This window comes from Gallus gallus, chromosome 1, assembly GCF_016699485.2.
Source record: "Gallus gallus isolate bGalGal1 chromosome 1, bGalGal1.mat.broiler.GRCg7b, whole genome shotgun sequence".
Taxonomy (NCBI): Eukaryota; Metazoa; Chordata; class Aves; order Galliformes; family Phasianidae; genus Gallus; species Gallus gallus.
In genome coordinates this window covers 65,535,553-65,549,881 of record NC_052532.1, presented here as the reverse complement: position 1 = coordinate 65,549,881, position 14,329 = coordinate 65,535,553, and the positions used below count along the sequence as shown (strand labels likewise).

At 46.7% G+C, this 14,329-nt stretch overlaps 1 protein-coding gene across 1 annotated transcript; it reads left to right on the top strand.

Annotated features, from left to right (window-relative positions):
* The first annotated feature begins 2,119 nt into the window (after nucleotides 1–2,119).
* On the top strand, nucleotides 2,120–5,858 carry LOC121108351 (E3 ubiquitin-protein ligase Topors-like). Its single transcript, XM_040656041.1, has 2 exons — nucleotides 2,120–4,284; nucleotides 4,736–5,858. Exon 2 carries the CDS (start codon nucleotides 4,815–4,817, stop codon nucleotides 5,856–5,858), a length of 1,044 nt encoding a protein of 347 aa, XP_040511975.1. The 5' UTR covers nucleotides 2,120–4,284; nucleotides 4,736–4,814.
* Nucleotides 5,859–14,329: the final 8,471 nt, after the last annotated feature.

Here is a 14,329-nt window from a genome sequence, read left to right as displayed (position 1 = left end):
TAAGCCGGGTGAGAACGCATCCCCCAGGGTAGCAAAGGACTGAGCTCTGGGATGGGGAGCTGCCAAGGCCAGGGCTGCAGTGTGACCCTGCGAAGGCATGGGGCATTGGGAGACAAAGGCACAGAGTCAGCAGGGTTCCCTCTGAGGGAGCAGGACGTTTCTTCTATCTGTCCCTGGGACATGAAATGACCATGGCCTCTCTCCCTCTGGCCGCACACAACTTTCAACAATGAGGCACTGGTGAGGGAGAGCGATTCATCTTCATTCCCCATCAGGCCACAGCATGAAGACCACGGCAGCAGACAAGGCGTGGACATGTCCTATCTGCCGTGACGTGCAAAAGGACATTGCCTATGCAGTGCTGTGCCATCACGAGTTCTGCCTCAGCTGCATCCTGCGGCGGGCCAAGCAGAGAGACCTGCCTGCTCTGCAGGAGAGTCATGCCAGTCATTAAGGTTGCTGCATGGGACAATGAGGACGACCTGGATTTCATCACCTGTCCCCCAGCACCACCACTACCTGCCTGCTTCCAGGCAGGCATTGCTCATATGTACAGCCCCCATAGCTGTGCACCATCACCTCCACCATTTCTGATGCTGCCAGAGGAGCAGAAGGATATGGAGGCAGAGGAGGGGCCTATGGTGTGCGGTCTCCTGCTGGAGGTCTGAGCAGCAGACCGGTTCAGGCAGCACCGGGAGATCCTCAACCCTGTGCCGCCATGGCTGCGCCAGGAGCTGCGAGCCATCTTTGGGACACAGTGGTGGGAGGCAATGGCAGAAGAGACCCTCATCCTGAACACCCTGTGTGGCTGCAGTGACATCACTGAGCAACAGACTGTGATGCCACCAAGCTTTGGGCGCTGGCAGGGCCTGGCCCAGTCAGTCTCGTGCCTGGACTCCTGCCGAGCGAGTGTGTGAGGCTTGGAGGTGGAGCGAGGATTTTGCTCGTGTGTTGGGCTGTGCTTTGGGGACTGCTGGCAGCTGCTTTCAGTGCCCATCCCTACAGCCATCACCTGTAATCCCCTGGCCTGCCTGGCTCAGGCAGCCGGGGCCCCACAAAGTGCACGTGCAGCAGCACAGGTGAGCCGGGTGAGAATACATCCCACAGGGTGGCAATGGGGTAATCGAAGGAACAAGGGGAGCTGCCAGGGCCAGGGCTGAAGTCTGACCCAGCGAGGGTGTGGGGCATGCGGCAACACAGGAGTGGGTCAGGGAGGATAGACTGCTGAGGGACCCAGGGGAAGTTCCTGTTGGATATCAAGAAAAAACTTATAAAGAGTGGCAATGCATTGGAACAGTCTGCACAGGGAAGTCGTGGTGTCACCATTTCTCGAGGCCAGGGATCAAGAAAGATGTAGGGGTGACACTGAGGGACATGGCTTAGCCGACATGGTGGTGATGGGTTGATGGTTGGATCAGATGAAGTCAGAAATCTTTTACAACCTTAACGATTCTATAGTTTTATGACCAGGACATTTCTTCTATCTGTTCCTGGGACAAAGAATGACCATGATCTCTCTCCCTCTTGCAGTGCTCAACTTTCACCACTGAGGCACTGGTGAGGAAGAACAGTTCATCTTCATTCCCCATCAGGCCACAGCGTGAAGACCATGGCAGCAGAGGAGGAGTGGACATGTCCCATCTGCCGTGACGTGCAAAAGGACATTGCCTACGCAGTGCCGTGCCGTCACGAGTTCTGCCTCGGCTGCATCCTGCGGTGGGCCATGCAGAAAGAGACCTGCCCGCTCTGCAGGAGGATAATGACAGTCGTTAAGGTTGCTGCGTGGGATGACGACAACGACCTGGATTTCACCATCTCTCCCCCAGCACCACCACTACCTGCCTGCTTCCAGGCTGGCATCGCCTACATCTACCGCCGCCAGCATGATGTGCCATCCCCTCCAGAGGAGCAGGAGGATATGGAGGCAGAGGAGGGGCCTATGGTGGGCGGTCTCCTGCTGGAGGTCTGGGCAGCCCTGTTCAGGCAGCACCCGGAGATCCTCGACCCTGTGCTGCCATGGCTGCGCCAGGAGCTGCGAGCCATCTTTGGGACACAGTGGTGGGAGGCAATGGCGGCAGAGAACCTCATCCTGAACACCCTGTGTGACATCGGGCTGGACACCGAGGCCCTGACCCAGCTGCTGCGGCCTGCCCTGGGGGACAGAGCGGAGACGCTCATCCAGGGCCTTGTGGACGCTACTGTGAACCGCTGGGGCGAGGAGGCCCACGGGCAGCTGGGCCTCCAGGGCGTCCACGTGTCCACAGGGCAGGAGGAGGGCCCTGCAGACAGGGGGCAGGAGGACAGCTCTGTGGCTGCCCCTGGCCCCACAGCCTCCCCACAGGGGACCGTCACATCAAGCCCCAGACCCAACAGCAGCACCAGAAATGCCAACAGAGAGGAGCAGCCCAGCACATCAGAGGCTGTCCTCCGTGGGGATCCCAGTGACACCCCTGCTGTGCACATCCCCACGGAACACGAGGAGCCCCACAAGGAGATGGAGCAGGCAGCAGCAGCAGGTCTCTCTGCCGAGGGCAGCAGCCCCTCTGCTCCTGGCCACTCGCCTGGGAGGGCCCGGCGGCCCCGTAAGAGGAGGGCTGGCAGTGAGCTGGACCCACAGCAGCCCTGCAAGAAGCCACCCCCTCGGAAGCATTAGCAGGGATTTCACTTAAATGATTTGGTTTTGCTTAGGAGGGGCTCAGAATAGATCAATGAAGAACACCCCCCTCTATAAGAAATTTTAGAAGAAGAATATACCCATTCTAATTACCATCATCATTAGACGGGTATATTTGGACTGGACACTGTGTTTTAACATCTTATAAGAAACACTGACGTGAAACACATGTGTACCCATTCATCCTGAAACCCCTTCAAAGTGTCATGTGACAACTTTAAATCAACTATAGCGAATCTTCAGACAACAATTAATAAAAGAAGCATGCAGATATAAGACAGGACAACAGCCAAAGTTGGCATCAATTCTGGAATTGCATCTGTTATGCAGACATACTCTGGTCTGCAGAGATTTCGAGGAACAAAAAAGAGAACAAGGTGGACAAATGTGATGTATTCAATCTTTACATGGAAAGAAAAAAAAATAAATGACTGTTGTTCAGACTCTGATGTGCTTACTCATACTTAATACTATTTTCTCTGTGCAAAGTTCAATTCAATAGCAGTACTTGCAGAATGTTATTCAGCATGAGAGCATCAAAACTGGTTCTGAAAAACAACTATGTGAAAGGTACTCGAATTGCCAGTAAGGAAGCCATACTCCAACAACAGGAGGACAGCTCTGTGGCTGCCCCTGGCCCCACAGCCTCCCCACAGGGGACCGTTACATCAGTGCCCGGACCCAACAGCAGCACCGGAAATGTCAACAGAGAGGAGCAGCCCAGCACACCAGAGGCTGTCCTCCATGAGGATCCCAGTCACACCCCTGCTGTGCACATCCCCATGGAACACGAGGAGCCCCACAAGGAGACGGAGCAGGCAGCAGCAGCAGGTCTCTCTGCCCAGGGCAGCAGCCCCTCTGCTCCTGGCCACTCGCCTGTGAGGGCCCGGCGTCCCCATAAGAGGAGGGCTGGAAGTGACCTGGACCCACAGCAGCCCTGTGGCAGTTTCTGAATATCTCCAGAGAAGGAGACACGACAACCCCACAACCTCTCTGGGCAGCCTGTTCTATTGTTCTATCATCCTCAAAGGAAATAACTTTTTCCTCATGTTCAGATGGAACTTCGCATATTCCAGTTTTTCCCCATTGCCCCTTGTTCTGTCACTGGGAACCGCTGAAAACAGTCTGGCTACACCCACTTCTCTCTCTTTCATTGGTCATTATAAGCATTAATAAGATCCCCCCTCGGTCATCTCAGTGCTGAAGAGTCGCACATCTCCTTCCCTTTCCACATATGAGCGATGCTCCATGTGCATACAGAGGAATGCAAAGTGCTGCTCCCCACGTGCAGACACACGAATGCAGTGCTGCTGGGGTGAGTGCAGTGAGGTCACAAGGACTGTGGTGACATCACTGAGCAACAGGCTGTGATGCCACCGAGCTTTGGGCGCTGGCAGAGCCTGGCCCAGTCAGTCTCGTGCCTGGACTCCTGCCGAGCGAGTGTGTGAGGCTTGGAGGTGGAGCGAGGATTTTGCTTGTGTGTTGGGCTGTGCTTTGGGGACTGCTGGCAGCTGCTCTCAGTGCCCATCCCTACAGCCATCACCTGTAATCCCCTGGCCTGCCTGGCTCAGGCAGCCGGGGCCCCACAAAGTGCACGTGCAGCAGCACAGGTGAGCCGGGTGAGAACACATCCCACAGGGTGGCAATGGGGTAATCGATGGAACAAGGGGAGCTGCCAGGGCCAGGGCTGAAGTCTGACACAGCGAGGGTGTGGGGCATGCGGCAACACAGGAGTGGGTCAGGGAGGATAGACTGCTGAGGGACCCAGGGGAGGTTCCTGTTGGATATCAGGAAAAAACTTATAAAGAGTGGCAATGCATTGGAACAGTCTGCACAGGGAAGTCGTGGTGTCACCATTTCTCGAGGCCAGGGATCAAGAAAGATGTAGGGGTGACACTGAGGGACATGGCTTAGCCGACATGGTGGTAATGGGTTGATGGTTGGATCAGATGAAGTCAGAAATCTTTTACAACCTTAACGATTCTATAGTTTTATGACCGGGACATTTCTTCTATCTGTTCCTGGGACAAAGAATGACCACGATCTCTCTCCCTCTTGCAGTGCTCAACTTTCAACACTGAGGCACTGGTGAGGGAAAGCAATTCATCTTCATTCCCCATCAGGCCACAGAGTGAAGACCATGGCAGCAGAGGAGGCATGGACATGTCCTATCTGCCGTGACGTGCAAAAGGACATTGCCTACGCAGTGCCGTGCCGTCACGAGTTCTGCCTCGGCTGCATCCTGCGGTGGGCCATGCAGAAAGAGACCTGCCCACTCTGCAGGACGATAATGACAGTCGTTAAGGTTGCTGCGTGGGATGACGAGGACGACCTGGATTTCACCATCTCTCCCCCAGCACCACCATTACCTGCCTGCTTCCAGGCTGGCATCGCCTACATCTACCGCCGCCAGCATGATGTGCCATCCCCTCCAGAGGAGCAGGAGGATATGGAGGCAGAGGAGGGGCCTATGGTGGGCGGTCTCCTGCTGGAGGTCTGGGCAGCCCTGTTCAGGCAGCACCCGGAGATCCTCGACCCTGTGCTGCCATGGCTGCGCCAGGAGCTGCGAGCCATCTTTGGGACACAGTGGTGGGAGGCAATGGCAACAGAGAACCTCATCCTGAACACCCTGTGTAACATCGGGCTGGACACCGAGGCCCTGACCCAGCTGCTGCGGCCTGCCCTGGGGGACAGAGCGGAGACGCTCATCCAGGGCCTTGTGGACGCTACTGTGAACCGCTGGGGCGAGGAGGCCCACGGGCAGCTGGGCCTCCAGGGCGTCCACGTGTCCACAGGGCAGGAGGAGGGCCCTGCAGACAGGGGGCAGGAGGACAGCTCTGTGGCTGCCCCTGGCCCCACAGCCTCCCCACAGGGGACCGTCACATCAAGCCCCAGACCCAACAGCAGCACCAGAAATGCCAACAGAGAGGAGCAGCCCAGCACATCAGAGGCTGTCCTCCGTGGGGATCCCAGTGACACCCCTGCTGTGCACATCCCCACGGAACACGAGGAGCCCCACAAGGAGACGGAGCAGGCAGCAGCAGCAGGTCTCTCTGCCCAGGGCAGCAGCCCCTCTGCTCCTGGCCACTCGCCTGGGAGGGCTCGGCGGCCCCGTAAGAGGAGGGCTGGCAGTGAGCTGGACCCACAGCAGCCCTGCAAGAAGCCACCTCCTCGGAAGCATTAGCAGGGATTACACTTCTCTTTAATTAAACTATTAATTAAAAAGAGAAGAAAAAGACTAATGTCATTAGTTTGAGTATATTGCGACTGGGCAATGTGTTTTACAATACTGATATCGATGTATCTGAGTATGTTCTTAGGTACTATATGAAGAAAATAATCTCTTGAATTGAGCTCAGGATTTTAAAACACACAGTACATATTACTGATTTTAATTATAGATCCTTTGAAGTTTCTTTCAGTCACTTAGGGTAATCTGTGCCTTTAGAATTCTAGAGACTTATCACTTTGAATATTACTGACAGGACTGCTATTGAAAGTGCAATCACCTTTGTAATTTTTCCATGTTGTGTCAAAAACAGTTTAAGGATATTTTAATTTATGAGGGTTACCTTTAGTCTTGCCCCTGCAACAACGACACAAAGTCAGGGGTCAATACTGGTATCAAGGGAAAATCTGGCTGAGCAAGCATGAAAGTAACAGAAGTACAGCAAGCAGCTACATGAAACCCCTGTTAAGATTCTGAGTATGCCTAGGGTAAACAGAAGACTTATAGTAACTCAGCTGAGCAGTACAGTGAGCCCTCATGGAGTTAATTAAAATGCTATGCCTTCTCACTAAACAAGCTGATCACTGAGTACTAGCTATGGTGTAATCGTAGCGTGGTAGCGCAGGGAAAACAGTAGAAGCAGCTTGTGAGATGAGATAATCTATTTTTCAGACTGACTAATAACTGTCAAGTCTACAATTCCTTGTTCAGGTTTACTGTACATCACAGACATCCTTTTCTGAATTATTGCTCAAAAAAGAGTTGCCAATCACGCTGACCTGAAGAGACAAGTATTCCTTCCCATGCAAGGAACGTGTGCGAAGTGCAGAGGTACAATTTCACTTCCATCTAAGCTCTTCGCTAACGCCTCAGAGTACTCAGAGCATTGTAGAGGTTTCTGATTTAGACTATCTCACTAACAACAAATAGTCTTTTCAAAAATTGTGACTGGAACTTCCGACATGTAACTGCAAGAGTATCCTCAGTGCCTTCATCCCTACAGTGTCTACTGACGCGCTGGTGAATAGTATTTCTTCTCTACAAGTGGGAAATGGAGGCCTGAAGTGACCTTGTGGCTTACACACAGCAGCCGGGTGAGCTGCCTGTGGCACAGACACTATAGCAGCTTATGGTATACTCCATCTAGGAAAGGGTTGCAACGTCAGGTGTTTATTGGGAGGCACTCAGACAGGACTGACTTGCACCTCGAGGACACTGGGTTCAGCACGCAGCACTGAGCGAGGCTAAGCAGCAGCAACCAGCTGGCACCACTGCTGCCCTCTGCAACTAGAGTAGCAGGAGAGGAGATGGTTGGGAGTCCTGCCAAATGGAAAGGCTATAGGGAGATTCTCCACAAAACAGCAAGTTCCCAGCTGATTTTCAGGCCAGATCCTGCCTTATTCCTCCGAACTGTACAGTCAAACAGAACCTCCAGCCTCATTACTCTTAAATGCAATGGTAGGAAACTCATAGATTAAATAGACTCATTATTTGTTGTGATTCATACACAAACTACCAGTTAATACAGATTTCTACCATTAGCAGCAAAACTTCAAGACTCAGTGAAAAATATTTTTCAGTACTTTGTATTGAAACATTTCTTACTGATGCAACGCTCTCTTCTGAACAACTTTTGATATAATTTAGATGAAAAACATGCTTATAAATAATTTGCTAAAAAAGTATTTTAGCAATCATGTGCTAGATAATTACTGCTTCCAGCAGGACAATTGCTATAAATCATGGGCACAAGCAGCCAATCTCTTAACACCTCCCAGTAGTTTCTGCCCCTGCTAATGATATTTGACTATAATAGCCCTTTCTTAACCATTTATAAACACACATAAATATTACATTATAGAATAGATTTTTTTTTGCTGACAGAGTAGTGTTGAATTAAGGTGCAATGTTTCAGAGGTTTTTTTCTGGTAGAAAGATCTCATTAGCATGGATACAATTGCACCTGCATAAAGACACTTGTGTTGATACAGCTTTGGCTCTCACACTTGCTTCTTAAAACTGGAATAAGCAATTCAAGCAATAAGTTATTTAACTAATATAAGATTTCCTCTACGCTATGTGACAATCGGTGCACAGCTGCATTTTTTCCAGGTAAAACTAACCTTCATATATCCCCAGGAACAGGTAAAATATATCCACATCTGAAATATCACTCATGGCCTACAGAACTATGGTGTACTGCCATGTCCCCAGCAATTAATTTCAGTGTGTACTCATATGCTTTGGAGCCAGACAGATCATTATGGATGTATACCCTCAGGAGTATCGTGCAAATGGAAACTTATTGCAATAAGCTTACCTTGCACACCACACGTATTTTCTTTTCTTTTTTTTTTTCTTTTTTTGAGCAGGAGGGGGGCTTAAACTGATATTGATTGTTTTTAAGTGCCTAATTATCTTTATATAAATGGCACAGTATCATCCTTGAAGTGTTGTGCCTGGTGCCCTGCTCTGTTTGTTATTTTGCATTACAATTATCATGCAAAGCACAGAAGGTGACTTTAAGCAGCTCATTTGAAGCGCTCTTTTCTTAAACACAATATCTTTTTGAGGCTATTTATCTAGATTTTTATCTCCTGGTTTTAAGAAAAATCAGTCCAATTATAACAACACAAAAGTTTTTATTATGAGTTTAATCTTGAAATGTAAATGGGCTATTGTAAAATCCATGCTGAAATTTTAATTTGCGCTTTTATTTGTGTCTGTGGACTAACAAACCATCCTGCATTGAAATTAATTATACAGATACACAAAATAATGTGATAGCAGAGCATATGTGGCAAAATAGCTCAGAGGTTTGAAGAACTGAAAGTTCTTTTGACCTATTTATCATGGCTGCGGAAAAGAAAAGCTTGCCTACTGCCCAAAAACAACAACAAAACAATATTGTGCAGCGGATATGTATTCCATTTAATGTTGCTTTTGGTTGCCATGGCTATGATAGCCTTAATATTGTAGGCTCACAGCAAGGTTGCAATTAGTATTTGGATTTAGAAGAGGGAAGATAATGATTTCATATCAAAACTTCTTGCTTAATACTCTTATGGACATAAAACTGCTTGCAGGTTTCAGATCAACTATTCCTATGCTAGGAAAAAAAAAAAAAAGAAACAAAAGAATCTGCATCACTTGGCTCTGAACTCAGTATTTCATGGTGTTATGTGGCATAGCATCTGCAGAACTCATCTACAGTTCAGTTCACTCATACATGCATACATATAGAGAAAGAGAGACATAGACATGCATGTATATATACACACACATTTTCTGACACATAATGAAAGTCTGTAATTTTATTCATTTGCCTTATCACAGTCCAGCCATGAAACACTTGACACTCTAGGAAGTCTCTTTACCCTGTCCTTACTAATCCCTCCTCTGTAAGAGTAGTACGCTTCTCACTGCCTTGAAGTATTCTGAGTCAGGGTACCAGGCTTTGAAAACTCTTCCTCCAAACAGGAACCCCTCATCTCCCAGGCCAAAGTGAGTCCAGTTGATTAATACTGACAGTTTTAGCCCTGTGTAGATGGCAGACTGATGTGCAAACTGACAATAAGGTCTGATGAAGAAGAAAAGACCTAAACCTTCTAATGGAAACTTAAGTAGACTTTGGATAAAACTAGGTTACCTTACTCTTTAAATGCTTACAACTACTCAGCCTTCATGGCTGTGAACTTTTGTTTTCTGATGCTTGCATCACAAGCTGTGTTAAGCCATTCTGCTGGGTTTTAGCTTCATAGCCTGGTGAGCTGACAGTGGTACCACTTCTGCCATCTCTGACAGCAGTCATACTTTAAAGCTTCAAAGGAAAGGGCAAGGAAACCCTTGTGGACAATTACAGGAAGATTTACCCCAAAGAGAAACATCTGCCTGATTCTATCAATTTGTGCTTAGATTTCATCTTCACGATGCTGAGTGCAACTCTCTGTGGTTCTGTTTTAAATCTTTTAATCTTCCCATCCCTTTAAATATACCCACTTCTCCTTCTCAAAATCTATTAAAATTCAGGGCTGATAGGTATCCCACAGCAATGACTCCCATCAGCTGGCTGAGTTACATTAAATCTAGCACTTCCTCTTCTCTTTTTATTGTCTTTGAAAGGGGTCATAGATACTCTCCCTAATATGATGAGAAAAAAAAAATAGTCTATTAATCTTCCTGTATCACTTTGAATCTTTGTTAACTTGCATCTTGTTTATTGTCCTTCCAAACTAAACATTGAGGGAAAGGATTTGTGAGTTTTGAGGGGGTCTAGCAACAGAGGTCTTACATCTACCCTGGTGCTGTTGGAATTGTGCTTGGTTGGGGTTAATAGAATTTGTGGTTGAGGTTGATTCACACAAAGATCTCCACAGGAGTTTATAATAAACATCATAATACCAAAAGTGAAATTCTACTCCCAGCTTGTTTGCTAGGCTGCTGTGTACATTGGGCTGGGATTCTCAGGCCTGATTTTCCTCAGTGATAAACACGCACATTTTGGGGCAGATTGAAGCCTAAAATACATTTTACTTTTTTCCCCCAGGAAACAAATGACCACTTGATTTGAATTGTTTTACTAGTTCTGTTTTAGTAAACATAATTTTTTTCTTTCCCACCCTCTCCTTCCCTGGCATAAAAACCTGAAAAAATTCTCCAATGTGAAATGGCAACAAACAGAATTTCACATGCTCCTGCCTCCCCTCCATACACAGGCAGCTACAGCCCACCCCAGGTTTCCCTGCGAGTCATTTGCATAGGGCACCATTCAAAGGTAACTTCTGATTGATAGGAGGTTGTTCATGTCTTCAGCACCGGTAAATTAATGGAAAATTATAACATCCCGAGAACACATCATCAATGCCTTCTGTACAGCTGAGTTCAAACTACAAGCTGGAGGAACCTGCTAGAGTGTGTCTAGTTCCTCTCCTGCAGACCTCCAGGACCTCTTCTCAGGTAGGCCTAGCGTTTGTAATCCTCCCTTCTCAACGTGCCACAATGTGATGAGGTCTTGCTTTTCAGTGACTATTTATAATGTCCCACAAATATTCTAAATATTATTATTCAGATTGTAACTACACGTTCTTTGTGCATGACATCAGGTTCTCCATCTTTTCCCTAGTAGCCTAGAACTAGTCAGCTTCATTTCATGTGTTAACTTGTCCCTCACCTTCCTAGAAATGAGCCCGAGTTGGGTCTCAGATCCAAAGCTCAGCACTATCACACATCTTTGCAGATGTCTGTGTAGGAGTCTCTTGCTTCTGCCCATGCACTAACTCATGTGGAATTGAGACTTTCCAGAAGTCATCTTGGAGAGGAAGTCAGAGGTAGATGGCTATCCATTTGTGCAGGAGACAGAGTGTGGGAGAAAAAAACAAATCTTGCTGCACTTCACAGAGACTGAATATATTCTAGGGTGTCCAAAAATATACTCAGGCTTTCTCTGAACTTATTAAACAGATGTTGCTGGTAGTAATAGATGTAGAAGCACAAAGCATATCTCAGGCTGCAAAACCCACCACAAGTTCACGTTGACACCCAGGCACTCCATGTTACACATTGCTCCTGAGGAGCAGGATGTGAAACTGTCTCTCTGAACACTCCCTCTTTTGAGCAGTCTTACAAATATCTTGTCAGTAAAAAAAACACACGAGCAACTGCTTATATATTTCCATTAGCTGTGATTGGTAGAAGCTTCTGGCCAGTCATTCTCAAAGCTCTTGACCTTCTCTCTCTTTTGGGAGAGGCTTTGAAATTCTTTTCTAGACATATGATTTTTCCACTAACTGCACCTCAGTAAGTAGTATCACATTTGCTTTTACTTTTGCTTCATTCAGCTTGAAACAGCACTTAGCTAGGCAGCAGCCTTGTTCGGCTAAGCAGCCGGACTTCTGCTGCATGCAGTAGTTGATGGGCAGTAGCCATCTATTTAACTCCTGCAGTCAAAGCATACGTCTTCCATTCTTGCTGTTTTCCAGGGATCACTAATGTTGGATCCATTGTCTGTGGTCAGTGTCTCCAGACACACACTGGCACCGGTATAGAGGTAGCTCCCCACCCTGGGGATTCTAATTGTTGCTAATTGTGACCTTACTGCATTAGCAAATTTTAATTCCTCTTATGTGGCCTCCCCCTATTCAGACAATTCCATTTCTAATAGCCTTTGCCTCCACATTTTCTGCAAATGTCATCTGGCCTGTGATTCCTGGGAAACAGTCTCTCTCATCTGACCCAGGGGACACCCTTGCACAGTTGGAACTTGGGTTGCTTCCAATTAACATTTTTTTCCCTCTAATCCACATCACTAGCAATTGTTTTTTTGAAATACTGCATCTGGTATAAAGGAGTCACCCAGAGGCTGGGAACGAACAGCTGATGCTTGTCAAAAAGATGCATAGTCTGATCCACAGGTTATCACTATCTTTGATTCAATCAGCTGTGCCTGTCTCCAAATATGATTCTTCCCATGGCTCTCACTAGGCACAGGTCCTTATCTGCCTCTTCCAGGGCCAAGTTTAGATTTGGCATAGCAGATTCTCCCTCACTTGAGCTATGTCCAAGGTACATGATGGAATGAAAGCCTTCATAAACAGTCTCCTCAAGGCTGTTCCTCCCCCCACTACCATCTGATTTGCTATCTCTGCCGTTATTTTAAGAGGGTAAATCTTCCCTCGGTCTTTGTTGGAATGGTTATTAAAATAAAAAATAAACACATATGTATATAGCACAAAAGAAAAAAGAAAAATGTATACACACACAAGTACCTGTAAGTCTCTAAATCTGCAGGCGGTAAGTGTTGGCAAAGATGCTCTGGTCTCTAGATAACAGGCACTGCCAGATACCAATGCTTCATTATCAGTTTAGCCATTCACACCAAAAGAAGTGCTCAGAGCCCATCCGCTGCCCACAGATTTCAGACCATTCCTGCACAGCTACTAATTTTTTCCTCCACCAAATACACTTTTGCCATCTCATGTCTGCTTCTACCAGCTGTAGTACTTGCCTGTGGATTTCAAAGAATGACTGAAACTTTGCAAATAACAAATGCCGTTTCCTTCTCTAACTTTTAAAATGAAATGCAAGACATTCATGAAGAAGAAATAGACAGTACTGTTTTCCTAGGTAAAAGCTATCTATTTGTTCTGCTCCATATACATTATAAAGTGCATGCCTAATAACCTGGACCTCAGAAAGATAAGCATCAGAATTTAGAAAGGTAAAAATGGAAGATAAGTGTACAATATCTTCATGAAAGCTAAATGGACTAAAAATTAGAATTTGAAGTGTAACTAACAGGGGGTCATCTTCCTAAGTCTTCAGATACAGAATTAGAAAAGAAGCAGTCTGGCTCTCTACCCCTTTCCAAAACATACCTATCCTTGGGATCTTCAAGTGAAGGGAAAGGCAGGAATTAAACAACCCATTAAAACTCCCCTTTGTCTGTACTGACATTGCAATAGTGATAGGTACCCACATCAAATCCTTGCACAAAGAATGCTACAATTTCAACACAAAGAAATATTTATTGCAATTATTTGGCAAAATAACTTTGCAAAAACAAATAACTGAGAGAAAGCTTTGATATATTTGCAGACATTTTATGAAACAAAAGAACACGTAAATTCTTTGATTAAATCATGCATAATGAATTATTCATCCAGCCCTTTTCTGCACTAATCAGTTAAAACAAGGTGATAACATGACTTCAGAAAAAATAAAAACAAATCTAAGGAACTGTAAGGAAGTAAGCAGAATCTGAAATGTGAACAAGAACAGCGCATGCATAGTGAGATAAAAAAGATTCCTTTTAAGATGGGAGAAAGAGGCAAATCCAGTACATCTTCTGAACAAAGAACAACAAATCCATCTTTCAGAACAGTGATCATCCTGATTCCAAATGAGATGGTGTTCGCTGGAGGCACAGAGGGACCTGGGATATCTAAGGTTGTCTGAAGAGTTAACTTACCTATGCTCTACTCACAGACCTTGCACTTGTTCCTTTGATCCTGTGCCTAGGAAGAAGTACTCAGCACTGAGACTGTCCATGTTTTCCCCCCATATTCAAATAAAACATGGTCTAGCTAACAAACTCACAACACAACATCCTATCTGGTTTACAGGAAGGCAGATTGGACTGAAAAAGACTTTGAGCTAGTCATACTCTTCCAAAGCTGTGAACCATCACCATCAGAACAGAGAAGCCTTGCTCGTTTTGGAGACAGAGTCGACCCAGATCAAAGCAGCAGACCCCAGTGCACCAGTACATGTGTGGAACTGGGAGAACTGGGACTAGCTACCATGAAAATCTGTTCCATGAAAGTGGAAAATACAACTAGTCAATATTTTTCAGATATGTGGAATCTGCCAACATGAGAAAAAGGAACTGCATCAAAAGAAGGGATCATCAAAAGAAAGGTGGCGAGAAG